Raw genomic sequence first — 13,910 nt, 5'->3', positions numbered from 1 at the left:
ATTTTTTCCATGGCTCTCCAAAAGTCCTAAATGAGATGCGAGCAAACCCCGTTTCTATTTTATTTTTGTCACTCGCGGTACTCTGCTATTTTGAATGAGGAATATAATGCATATAACAGAATCAATGTGGACAGAGGACATTCAATGTTCCACAACAGTGAGTATTCTCTCTATTAATACACTTGCCATTCTTGTCCTTGCGTGCCAAACACACATGTAGGGCCACTCATTTGGTTCTTGCGGGCCACCATTTGGAGAATGCTGATATACACTGTATATGACAGTACCCCTATACACACAAGCCATGGCATTGAGATTAAAGGACTAAAGATAGCATAAAGACTTAAAGTATGGGGAGAAGAGCAGGCTGACATTTTGACAAGATCACAGACTTCTGTGTCTATTTGTCTAAAACAGGCTGTTGTCTGTGTGTGCACACATTACTATCACATCTGGACAGTGCCCATGTCACGCTGCTCCCAAATGAACCATTCTCTCTCTCAAGGCCTGGCCCATGGATTACACACACACACACACGCCGTTGTTTATTTAAACGGGGGCAGGAACACCATCACGGCACGTATTCTCTGCAGCACGTGTGGTTATCTCCTCTCAGCGATGAGCGGTCACGCTGTCCAAGCCTCCTGAAGCCTGGAAAGGAGGTGTGTGTGTGTGTGTGTGTGTTTTTGCTGTTCTGTTGGTGTGGTTGTGAAGGGTCATGGCGGGTTTACTCCTCATCTCACTCAGGTGGGGAGTAGCTCAAGGTGGTGTTCTACACCTCCACAGGTGCAACTGGGCAGAGATGGAGGCAGCAGAAGAGTGTATGTGTGTGTGTGTAAAGGATGGAGTAAAAAGTGTGTGTACGAGGGGGATTTAGGCAAGGAAAGGTGTGTGTGAAGGGGAGTGAAGGAAAAAGGTGTGTGTGTGTGTGTGGAAGGAGGCGAGGATGGTTAGGGTGGTGAGAAAGGGAGTGCAATGGAGTTAGTGTGTGTGTATGTGTGGGAGACCAGACCACCGGTGTATTTTTGAGGTGGGGGGGTGGCAGTAGATAAGGGCTGTGTGGGGAAATGAGTAGAGGAGGGAGGGCGCTGTGTGTGCATGTGTGTGTTGCTTGAGCTGTGCCGGACACTGTGTATAGTGGCAGTAGCAGCAGGGGTGTGTTACTGGCCTGAGCGAGCCACACACACAGGGCGCGTAAATAAGGAATGAACACTTCCATCCGCTCCCCTCCATGTCGGGTCACAACGCCACAGGACGGCGCTTAATTCGCACATCGGATGGCTAGGGAGCGACACAACTGTCGCTCTCTCCTCCCGGTGGACCGGGTCCTGTGCCGTGCCAAAAATAACGCGGGGCCGAGCCGAGCAGCGACCACACACAACCAAAGACCCGACGGAATGAGGACATGGGGCCTCTGCAGTGGTCGGAGAGTGTGTGTGTGTGTGTGTGGGGCCCGTGGAGAGCTTCAAGCTCACGTGTGTGTTTTTTAACACCTGCAGTTCAACGCACGTAGAGCAAAGTGCTCCCGACATCGCCAAAGTCATGCCGCTCCACACTCCACTCCAACAGAGTCACTCATACGAATAAAGACAAAGATATAAAATGTGCTTAGGATTAATAAAATGATCTATAAAAAGAATAAACAGTTGGATAAAAAAAACTCAACAAGAAGAATACAAGAAGTCACCAAATATACAAGGAGGAGTCAGGGGGTGTCTTAAGCATTTTATTGCTATGTAAACTTTGAAAAACTCAGTAAGAGAAAAAACTGGCAAAATGAGACTTGGCATGGTGAGATGACACTAAGGAGAGTATGAGATGCTGGAGGGACCAATCCAGTCTTCATCACCATCATCCTTATTAAGGCCCTTTCACACCAAGTCCGAATTTTCGGACAAAATATTGATACGAAATCAAGCAGGTAATTAAATAGTGTTCTTATTAGTCTTTGCACACCAAAGACTGAACGAAATCCGTCCTTGGTGTGGATGTATTTAATGACCTGCGTGATTTTGTGTGGTTAGTTCATCCGAAAATTCGGGACTTGGTGTGAAAGGGCCTTCGGACACAAACAACACTCACGGTCCACGCTGCCTCATTACCGCACGCTGCTAGCCATCAACTCAACGCTGTGAAGAAGTTTGCCCCAGGAAACAAGCTGCATAAATGTGAGGCGTCGCCCTCCTGTAAGTATCAGGCCTGATGTGACGTGACGAGGGCTCTTGGCTCTAGTGCCTTAACTTTTAAAAAACGTATTACTTACAAACCAACTTAACACACGACCTACGGTGTGTCTCATTGGCACGATAATGCTGATGTCTCCTCAGATGCTTCCAGTAAGTGGAGGAAAAGTGAACACTGTCTAATGAGACCTCATGGCAAACATTCTAGCCGTTATACTATACTTCAGTTCAATGCCGTGCTTATACTTTCTGAAACGCCATAAAGGGATATTCCCATATTCAAAATATCAGACATAAATACAAAATAGAAACATCAGTGTGACAATGTGTTATCAAAACAAACAAAACAAACAAAAACAAACACAAAGCAAATGCTTTTGTGAACAAAACAAAATTCAAGTAAGCAGACACTCTGCAGTGGAGGAGAAAAAAAAAAAGGAAAACACAAAATTCAAGTAAGCAGATCCTCTCTCTGCACTGACACCGGGTAAAAGGGGTTAAGTCTGGCCATGCAGGCAGTAGTGATGCAATCATCTGCAGTGGCTCTTCAAAGACAGCGGGGGTGCATATTCAAAGCAGTTCCCTCCCCAGGTTCATTTGGCTCCTTACAGAATGGCTGCAAAGCATACTACTTTAAACGGCAAAGACAGCTTTGCTCTTCTATTTTTTTTCCTTGGTGACAAAATGACATTTCCAGTTTTGGAGGAAAACCTCCCACTAAACTAGTCCCTGCTCTCTCTAATAATATAAATATAATATAATATAATTAAATTAGAGGTCGATGTATAGTTCTTAAATGTTCTTGGCAAGTAGTGCAATCTAAAATGATAATACCATGAAAGTAATGGTCAGAAGGACACATAAGACAAAAATCAAAAAATCAAACAAATAAAAAAAAACAGCACCTTAAAATTATTTCACACACTGAAATAAAATAAAATGTTTCTTTCTACAGCTTTCCCTCTAAGGAAGTACTTAGTCATACCACTTCACCTACAGATCACTAAAGCATTCACAGAATTATGTTTTGTTTTTTAAATATTTCTTAAATCTCAAAATAAATTAATGCATTATGTTCACATTATGTTGCTTCTTTACAGTATCATGACCTAAAACTGTACAAGCAAGACAGTGAGAGAGACAGATAAAGAGAAGAGAAGAGAAAAGGAAGAGACAGAAGAGAGGAGAAGAAAAGAGAGATACGCTATCCAGCTGGTGCTATGCATGGCCACTCGAGGGGGGACTTAATAGTCTGAAACTGATGGGTACAGCTCCCCGGTGACTAAGCAAATCTCTCCCATATGCTCCGGTGGCACAGGCTCCTGGCCTGCACAGGGGAGCCCAGAGAGAGAGAGCCGCCTCAGGCAGCTGGGCAGCCTTGGAGACCTGGAGGGCAGACAGGACAGGACAGGACAGGACAGGACAGGACGAGAGGATGGAAGGACGGAGGGGCATGGGTAGTGGAGGGGTGGAGGTTGGGTGGGTGACAGGGCAGGGCGGACGGGGCAGGGAGAGGTCAGAACTGGCCCATCCTGGTGGTGAACAGGCTGCGGGAGCGAGGCATCGCCGAGGAGACGCGGCCAAGGCTGGAGGAAGGCCACTTGATTATGAACTGGGACGTGACTGGCACCAGATACCTGCGCAGACGGAGAGAGAGAGAGAGTGAGAGAGGGGGAGAGAGAGAGAGACGGAGTGAGATGGAGACAGAGACAGATTGAGAGAGGAGAAAGAGATACAGAGAGAGAAAGAGAGAGACAGAGAGAGACAGAGCGGGCATGGGGAGAAGGATTGGATAGGGCACAGAAGTGGTGACCGGCGTCAGAAAGGCACAGGCTGAAGGCTGAATAATCAGATCAGGTCACATTAACGCATGCTTCACAATCTGTCACAGCGCCTAGCACAGCTAATGCAGTATCAGGCTTCTCACTGGCGTGAGGACTCAAGCGGCAGCTTTAATGATGATCGATGGGCCCAGTGTCAAAGAGTCGCAAAGGCTTTGCAGGGGCAGATACTCGAGTCTGTTAAGTGTCCACAGTGTTTACCTGTATTTGTTTCAGAGGAACAGACTGTTCAGAAAGTGGATGCTAGATAAGATCATTACAGCCTGGAATAAGACATGAAGGTTAACTGGCTGACATGGATTGACCCACATAGGATTAACAGTCTTAATGCACCAGTGTGATGCTCCACACCTCCTGTGAGACCATGTGAAATCACATGTCAACTATTCCTTGGCAGTAAAAATGGCACATTCTATTTTTAAGGGCCTCGAACAAAAGTTGCGTTTTTGGCATAACTTAACAGTTTGGCAGGCCAAATTAAATCCGTGACTCAGACAGCTTATTGTAAAATAATTCCTTTTTTGCTAGCGGATAACCCATGTGATAGGCGTGCCTTGTAAAACACTGCCAGGACAAATTAGCAAATCTGCTTCTTTAAGTGCACCAAAAAAAGCCTGTGCCGGCGAGAGCATCAGCTGCAACAGAGTCCGCCCTGGGGGAATTGAAAAGATTTAAATTAACTTCATTTAGTTCAAGAAGAGTGTCCTTGAAACTGTTCAAGTGCACCACTTACACTTGTTAGACGTATTCATGAGACCGCGGGCTAACTGCTTACGGATCAACTGGTTCGCGCCCACAGGAGAGCCGCACTGTTATTGCAGGCTCCTATCTCGAGACCGCTTTGAACACTTCACAGTGAGACACTAATGATTCATCCGCATTGGAATAGGAGGCAAATTAATCTTCACATTGTTTATCATCGGACAGCCACCGCCGTCCTGTGTTTAAGAGCGTACCCCAGCCCATAACTACTTTGTGATTTTCTGAAACAAGAGAGCTCTGGGAACAGAGTTTTTTAGTCAGTCAGGCAGACACATTAATGTTGGCAGTAATAATTAGTGAGTGAGTGATAATGAGAGAGAGTAGAAAGAGTAAAGTCAGCTGTGCACTTCGTTAGAATGAAGAGTCTGAGGGCGGAGAGTTAGAACTCCAGTTGCTAAAAATCTACATTCCTTGTCAAAATTATTTTATATGATTTAAATATATCTGGAAAGGTAATTGTGATGAGGAGGCGGAGGTCCATAGCTTTACTCCTACATTTACACCACAGGAACAATCTCAGCAGCCCAGGAACCAACTTTTTGAGTATAGACTATTTAGGTGCCAGGAACCTAGTTCCAGTACCTTTTTTAGTTCATAATACACACAGAGCAGGTGCTTTTCTGTGGGCCAGAATTTTTTTTTTAAGTCTGTACAGCAAAATGATGATATTTATACTGTATGGTGATGTTTGGGACTGACGTAATGTACGTCTAGTTCCCAACAGTGATAAGTGCTAGGAGTGCTAATCCTAACATTTCAATCATATCATGTCAATCATATCATCGCATCTGTGATAAATCATATTATCACATCAATGATAATGAGTGTTTTCTCAACTGCACTGTTAATTTGCCAAGGAAACATACAATATTTTGTTTCTTTGCTGGTTTTCTTGTTAGTCACCATTTTATCTAAATATGATAATCTTTTCAATCTTGCTGACGGTGATAGCAGAAGACTGTTAAATGATGTTATCCACCAAATCAAGTGTCAGTGTGTCAGTAAGAGTCAGTACTGATAAGATGTATTAATAACGTTGTTATTAATAAAACTATTACTTACATAGTTTGGACTGTTTCAAACTTGAAAACTAAAAAGAAAAAGAAAAAATATATTCTAAATATGCATAAATATTCACATTTTCTCCCAATGAGGGTAGGAGAGATGAGTGTTTTTCCTGACTGCTGTGGTCATTTCATAGAGTGCTGGGATGGGCCTAAAGCCTGTGTGCCGGCGGAGAGGAAGGAGGTGTGGGGGGGCACAGGCACCCCCATAAGAGGCACTTGAGGGAGCTCCACTGATTGCTCTTTGCCGTCCCTCTCTAGTGGGTATGAGAGTTGTGCTTGGTGAGTGTTTGGGGGTTGACAGGGTTGGGTCAGGAAACTGGTTATACACAGCAAAGTGTGTTTTGTGTGTGTGTGTGTGTGTGTGTGTGTGTGTGTGTGTGTGGTGTGTGGTGTGTTCTGTGTGGTGTATGCTGTGCGCTGTGTGTGTGTGTGTGTGTGTGTGTGTGTGTGTGTGTGTGTGTGTGTGTGTGTGTGCTGTGCGTGGTGTGTGCTGTATGCTGTGTGCTGTGTATGTGTGTGTGTTCTGTGTGTGTGTGTGTGTGTGTGTGTGTGTGTGTGTGTGTGTGTGTGTGTGTTGGAGGGGGATTAGTGGTGGTAATGAGGAAATACACATGCTGCTGCTCTCAGGGTAATGAGGAAATACACATGCTGCTGCTCTCAGGGTAATGAGGAAATACATATGCTGCTGCCTGGGCGACGACCAGAAACACACAGAGCTGTTGGAGACATGAAGCAGGCCAGCGTTCTACTTTAGTCTCAGATGCATACCGACAGGAAGGAGAGAGAGAGAGGGAGAGAGAGAGAGAGAGAGGAAGTCTACAGGATACTGTTCGCTCATGTGATTTTAAGTGATATTATTTTAAGATATTAAAGTCTTGCTATATGTAATAGTGATGACAAATGTGAATGATAACAAAAAAGACTTTGGTCTTGGAGATTGGTTTAACACTACACTGGAGTAACAAAACGATGCGTCTTTAGCATATCAAAATGTATACATAATTTATATCAACAGCTTTTAAAAGAGCCTTTTTTGAGAATGTAATACAGTTAGTGCTGCTGTGACACATTCCTGATGAAGGCCACACTAGGCCGCACAACAGAACGGACGTCAGGAAATGGATCTTTTTCTTACATGGAAAAAAAACTCATTGCCTTTGCAAAAGATCAGGAAATACTTCAGAAAGAAACCTAGTCAAGCATAACTGGTTGGGAAGAAAATCTGTAGGCCCCCTTAGTGGACACACAATAGCCATGAAGAGCGCTAATCTGTACACAGTCCATGGATATAATTCATGCTAAACACACCTGAGTGCCAACTATATTAAGGTCACTTATTCAGCGGCTCATCTGTTTCTATAATTAAATTAGCTCAGTCTCAGGAGGTCTACTAACCTGAAAGCAAGTTTGAGGGTCATTACTTAGCCACATGCTTTTGAAATAATAAAAAAGAAGAAGGCTGCAGAGCGCTACATCCTGATCCGTGTCTGCTGTACAGGCTCCACCCGTCTGGCACAGAAAAGGGCTCAGGCCAGAGAGAAAGAGAGAGAGAGAGAGGGCGAGAGTGAGTGTACAAGACACAGAGGACATAGAGCAAGAAAGGGACAGAGAGAGGACAGATACAGGGAAATGAAGAGAGGGTGATAGAGAGAGGTAGAGAGAGAAAAGTGGGAGCAAGAGAGAGAAACAGAGAGAAGAGAGGCACAGAGAGAGAGAGAGAGATGGAGTATAAAGCGAGAGGTAAAGATGCCGGCGTGGGCGGGCAGGCGGTCTCACCTGGTGTCCTCCCACTCGGAGCTCAGTCCGCTGATGGTGCCCCGGGAGTCCTGCACAAACTTGTAGACCACCAGCAGACAGTCCCGACACAGCTGGACCACCCTCTGGCAGCAGCGCAGCTCCTGCGCGGTCACCACCTCGCTGCTGCGGTTGAAGATGCCCTCCCATGATGACCTGCCCACCAGACACCACACACCGTCAGAGAGAGCGGGAGAGCGTTACAAAAGACTTAACGATGACAAATTAGCCGTCTAACACACCTCTCCTGCATGGTCTGGGGCCAGTTGTTAACGTATTTAATGTATATCTGCCTCATTAAACGTCTCACTTGCATGTCTTTTTTATTCTTTTGGGTTGAAAAGACGAATATATGGACAATGTACAAACGCAAGAAAGACAAAAAGTTTCTAAAAGTCTCCAAATTCTCTATAATGGCTGGGCGTGGTTGTTTGATTGGTTGGAGATGAAACGCAGCAAGGCCCAGGTGATCTGAGGTGTGTGCGGCTCCCTCCCTCCGTTCGACCAAGGGCCTCCTGGGATACGGTCGTACGTTTTGGCGCCTCACGGGCCACCTCCTTTGCGGCGCGTCGGCTGATTAGAGACGGCCGGCGCAGTGGGCGGGGTGGGCAAACAGGGACCGACTCGCATCAAGGCAACGGCTCATTGGACAGTGCGGCCGCCTAGGTAAACATGACCACCTGTCAATTAGGAGCATCTTCCCAGGAGCCTGCTATGTGCAAAGAGCCGTAGGGAACCCCGTCTGCTCGTCAGGGACGCCGTGCCGCGCTCCCGACACAAAGGCGATGAAGATATGGCAGACAAGAAAAAAAAAGGTCAACTCTTTATCGGCAGTGAAATGAAAAGGCGGCACAGCTGGCAGTGTTTAATGATGTGATTGCACTTTATATCCACAAGCCAGCAAGCGCACGCTTCGTTACGGAGACGTAAAAGTTGAGTTGAAACGACTTTTTTTTTTTACACATGCAAAAAACGCCGCCAGACTAGAAAGGATTTGATCCCAAGCGACGTGATTTCCACAGAGAGCACACATACAGCTTCTCTTAACTGGCGTGCGCTATAAACATAAGGTGCAGCTTTCATTTTTTAAAACGGCCCAAAAAGCTTTACAAGCAGCTGTTGAGCTGACAGTTATTGTCCCACGTACGGCAGCAGATGTGCGAGTTTGCAGGTTCACTCCATTCATTTAACTACAGGCAGCCATCTTCTCCCATTTTTGCTAAAGATTAGTTTTCACAGTGGTTGCTATATATTTAAAGTACAGAATGTTAAATATCAAAATGATGAACTTCTGTTCACAACGGCTATTTGATCAGGTGGGGTTTAAACATTTAAACAACATTAAATATTATGATGTCAAAATTCCTTCTATCATTGCAGTTTAACCAAGGGTAACATTTTAACTACATTAAATACGATGCTGTTGAACTTATCAATGTACACATTTATGTGATGTAAAATTTGAAAACCGTATGAAAGCATGGACTGGGAGATATTCCCACTGGCCGAGCAAAGATTTCAGATGTGGGCTGACCGTGCTGAAAGACCTGAGCGTTTGCAGGTGGGGCCGTATGAAAGCACAGGGAGTGAGGAGAGCTTTTGGTGCTGTATTGAGTGCTGGTGAGCGGGACTCACACACTCCAAGTTGGAGAAGCAGGTCTGTCTAAAATCAAAATCAGAGTGAATGTGTTTTGTGTGTGAGTGTGTGTGTGTGAGTGTGTGTCTGTGTGTGAGTGTGTGTCTGTGTGTGAGTGTATGTGTGTGTGTGTGTGTGTGTGTGTGTGTACTGTATGTATGTGTGTTTGCGTGAGTGTGTGTGAGTGTGTGTGTGTGCGCGTGTGTAGATGTGTGTGTATATGTGTGTGTGTGTGTGTGTGTGTGTGTGTGTGTGTGTGTGTGTGTGTGTGTGTGTGAGTGTGTATATGTATGTGTGTGCGGGTGTGTGTGTGTGACCTGCTCACTCACCCCGAGTTGGAGAAGCAGTTCCAGAGGCCCTGTCCGTGGCTCCAGAGCAGCCGGTTAAAGACACGGTTGAAAAGGCGGTACAAATGTAAACTGTCCACGTCAGGCTCTCTCCACACCCGCTGCAGCACCGAACGCACGTTGGTGCGAACAATGTCCAGAACCTTTACATCAGATCATGTACACACACACACACCCACAACCACATACAACCGCACGCACACACACACACACACACACACACACACACACACACACACAACACATGCACAAACGCACACATGCGCGCACACACCCACACGCACTCGCACACACACACACAAACACACACACACAGAGCAAAGAGAAACAAATGCAAGAAGTTCAGAGGCACGCAGTCAGCAAGAGAGCAAGAACAAGAGAGGGGTTAGTATTTTTAACTTTCTCAACTTTCTTTAAAAAGTTCTTTCTTGTTTTGTTGATGCACACTGTTCCATGACTAATAGAGCGGCACCTCATGCCACACATGATAAAGAAGTCTGAGGGTGGCATTTGCATAGAGACAACATACAGTAGTACATCTGAGCAGCAAACATCTCTGAGCAGCAAAGAAATATGGCACATTTTATGTCCGATAAACAGCTCGTCCTGACATGGATATCTCTGCCCCTCTCTCCTCTCCTCTCCTCGTCTCTCTCGGCGCTTTGTTATGCTTCTCCTGGCTGACTCCTGTTGTCCCTCTTCTGTGACAGTCTGCAGATATGCCCGATAATTTACTGCTCTTGAGTGAGTGCAGGTGAATTTATTTTCAAGCTTATTTAGCCGGCTCCATTAGAGAGGGTCCCGGAGGGGCTCCTGCCTGGGCTTCGGCCCCCCCTCCTCATCCTCCTCCTCCATATCAGCTGTTCATTATTCCGCACCTGCTTGTGGACCTCCTTCCCTTCCACCTGACTTGCACACTTCTGCTGGGCCTGTACTACATCTGTAATTTGGACGGCCACCAAAATAACTGTTTAGCGTCAGTGGCTATTTTTCGCTTTCCGTCGTGCTGCTTCGGGAAAAGCTTAGCCCAACTTTCAGTTGGGTGGGGTAAAGAGGAGTTTAACTGTTTTCTCGTCCTTCAGGCATGCTAGCTGAATATATCTGGATTTGAATAACAACATATGCAAATACTAAATGCTAACATTGTTTCTAATCACTCTAATCTAACTCACTTAAGATTGATGCATCCAGTGGGTAACATTTAGCATTTAGATATTTGAATATTACACTAACAATTCCCTGAACTCTTTAACTAATCAGTCTTCAGTTCTGGAATTCATTGTTCATCTACCAATGTGTGTTGTGGGTTTATCTTTCATTAAAGGACTAGAATGAAAAGCTCACCTTTCTCTGTTTGGTGGAGTCCAATTTCACCAACCAATAAGAGGCCACTTTTGGTTTATGATACTTCCAGTTGTCTAGAATCTGGGGACAAAAACAGCAACTTAAACAAAGGCTAAAAACACACAATATTACAAACAGTAGAGCTATTTATGCGTATGTGCATATTACAGGGAGGATACACCAGGCACTTAAGTGTTCCATTTGCGTTGCGTCTGCTGCAACAATTAGCTTCCACTATGATCAGTGAAACTGGCTACACCAGATGTTATAGCGGCGCGTAAGTTCGGAAAAAATAGACCAGTCTTCTAAAACGATTTTTGCGTGTTGTGAACTGAGTGTCCGGTGTAGCCTCCCGGTTAAAACTATAAACAGTTGCCGGTTTTTCAGTGCATATTCTGAAACTTGATCTATTTAGTCTATAGGTTAGTCTATAGGTTATATTAGGACAGTACCAGTATGTTGTCAACATTTTGAAATTGCAAAATGTCTTCCACATTTTCAATGAAATTAATAGAATTTTAGTCTAAAAAGAAAATATCTGACCAGCCAACAAAAAGCAGCAAGGTCATAGTTTCTACTTCAAACAGACTGAGGCAGTGAAGATTTCTGAAGGCAGAACCCACAACCCATTTACTTTCTATATTCTGACTGCAGATCTTCCTAAACTGTGCGCAATAGCTTTGCTGCAACTTTGGCTAAATAATGACACACTGTCCAAATGTTGGGGCTTTCCAGCTTTTAATGCTGAGAGGGTACATGCACATAATAGACACAAAAATCTTTATCTCTACTGAATAGAGCTCAATAGAGCGCCGAGTGAGACAATGTTCTAGAGTGTCGAATCCCTTCAGGGGCTAAGAGCTGTTGCTAGCTCTGGAGCTCAGAGATATTATTGCGCTGACAAGCTCTCATTCTTGAGGAGGCGGTACAAACGTCAACAGGCCTTGGACTGCACAAAAGCACTGAACAGAGAGAAAGTGGTTCCCTTAAGTTTTTTTTCTTCAGGTCTACTTATCAACTCTTTCTCTGCTCTTCTGGTCAATCACATGTCAGCAGACACTAGGCTGCTTCAAGGTCAACTCAAACATTACTTTTTCCCAAAATGCTGTGATGATACTACACAGCTTCAGCATTACCGTGTATTTATTTCCCCATTTCATTTTTCCTGTGAGATCTTGGTTTCCAACTTAATTTCTTTCATATATTTAAGTGACAAAAGCAGAGCACAGCCGGGGCTTGTGAAGATGTTCCAGCTAGCGATAGTGACTGCGTGCCAAATTCCTTGCGTGGCCAACACAAAGCGCGAGTGAGACAAGGTGTTTTGGAACAGGTGCTGATGTTCAGCTACAGTATGCATTCCACCAGACAACTAATGATCATCATTAGAAGACCAGGTGGTAAATAATTGTCTCTTGTGATCTGAGTGACACAAAAACAATACCGTGGAAAAAAAGGAGGGGAAAAAAGATTATGATGACAAAAAAAAAAGAAAGAAAACAGACACGCAAATGATTTTGGCAAGAAAAGGCCTACTGGGTTCAGTAGAATTAAGCTTGTGTGTGTGTGTGTGTGTGTGTACGTTTGTGTGTACGTTTGTGTGTGTGTGTGTGTGTGTGTGTGTGTGTGTGTGTGTGTGTGTGTGTGTGTGTGCTGTGTGAGCATGTATGTGTGTGTGTGTGTGTGTGTGTGTGTGCGTCTGTGTGAGCATGTATGTGTGTGTGTGTGTGTGTGTGTGTGTGTGTGTGTGTGTGCCTGTGTGAGCATGTATGTGTGTGTGTGTGTGTGTGTGTGTGTGTGTGTGTGTGTGTGTGTGTGCCTGTGTGAGCATGTATGTGTGTGTGTGTGTTTGTGTGTGTGTGTGTGTGTGTGCGCGTGCGTCTGTGTGGGCATGTATGTGTGTGAGTGTGTGTGTATATGTGTGTGTGTGGAGTGGGAGATGCGGAGGCCGATCCTTGGCTCTGCCAGCAGCCAGACCGCGTGCGGCGGTGGCGGTAGCGGCGGAGCACCAGAGACCGGCGTTGGACACTCACTTCATCCAGCAGCAGCTCGGCGTCCTCCTCGTTCTTGCCGGGGAAGCGGATGCGCATCTCATTGAGCGCGGCCAGCGTGTGCCGTGTCAGCTCCGCCTCCTGCTCCTTCGTCTTCAGGTTCAGCAGGGACTCGCCCTGCAACACAGACACAACACAGTGGCAAAACCCCACTACCAGAAATACACACACACACACCCACCCCCCGTTACCCTGCAGAAATGAAGATGAATTAGGGAGTAGATCGCGGCCCCTGCTTTCCTCGCTCATCATCAGTTTTTGTCACCCCCCATCCCCTCCCCGCAGCTCCCCTCGGCAACCACAACCCCCCACCATCCCACCGCCCCCCCCCCGACTCGCCTCGGCTTGGCTGCAGAGCTCAGCAAGACAACAATGTGGTCACAATTAGGCGCCTGCTCCCCGGCTGCCCGCTCCTCTGGGGGCAGCTATCGCTCACTGCCGGCCCGCCACACGCCGCACCCCATTGCTGCCACTACCGCCACTATGGTCTGGACCACAGAGCCTGCGCTCTCTCTCTCTCTCTCTCTCTCTCTTTCTCAGTCTTTCTCTCTTCCTTTTTTTCTCTTCCCCCCTCTCTCTCTCATCCTTTCTCCCTCTCTGTCTCTTCCTCATTCTCTTTCTCTGTCTGTCTTCCACATTTTCTATTTCTTTTCCTCTTTCCCTCTCTCTCATTCTCTCTCTCTCTCTCTCATTCTCTCTCTCTGTCATTCTCTCTCTGCTTTTATCTGGGGGAGCTAGATTATACCGGATAATGTTACACTGAGTATGTGACAATATGGATTTACAGCTCAACTTCAACTATGGGAGGAGAGGAGGCTCTCGAAAAAGTTCAAATGTCTGTCTCCGCACAGTGCAGTAAGTGCAGTGGGGCTTGATACGTAAAAATGT

At 45.8% G+C, this 13,910-nt stretch overlaps 1 protein-coding gene across 2 annotated transcripts in view; it reads right to left on the bottom strand.

Moving 5' to 3' along the window:
• Positions 1–1,712: 1,712 nt before the first annotated feature.
• Positions 1,713–13,910, bottom strand: part of ttll7 (tubulin tyrosine ligase-like family, member 7) — a 62,031-nt gene continuing 49,833 nt past the window's right edge. The window contains exons 17-22 of one of the 2 annotated variants that reach the window (XM_048253041.1): positions 13,005–13,139; positions 10,975–11,055; positions 9,613–9,773; positions 7,630–7,803; positions 5,849–5,876; positions 3,751–3,820 (exon numbers count right to left, since the gene is read on the bottom strand). In XM_048253041.1, coding sequence (XP_048108998.1) covers positions 5,864–5,876; positions 7,630–7,803; positions 9,613–9,773; positions 10,975–11,055; positions 13,005–13,139 — 564 coding nt within the window. In that variant the 3' untranslated portion in view covers positions 3,751–3,820; positions 5,849–5,863. Of the gene's footprint in view, positions 3,821–5,848; positions 5,877–7,629; positions 7,804–9,612; positions 9,774–10,974; positions 11,056–13,004; positions 13,140–13,910 lie in introns of both variants that reach the window. The other variant, XM_048253040.1, reaches the window with a different exon arrangement.

Source organism: Alosa alosa, chromosome 9 (genome assembly GCF_017589495.1).
Source record: "Alosa alosa isolate M-15738 ecotype Scorff River chromosome 9, AALO_Geno_1.1, whole genome shotgun sequence".
Classification (NCBI taxonomy): Eukaryota; Metazoa; Chordata; class Actinopteri; order Clupeiformes; family Clupeidae; genus Alosa; species Alosa alosa.
The sequence above is the reverse complement of the archived record's forward strand: the minus strand, read 5'-3'. Positions and strand labels throughout refer to the sequence as shown.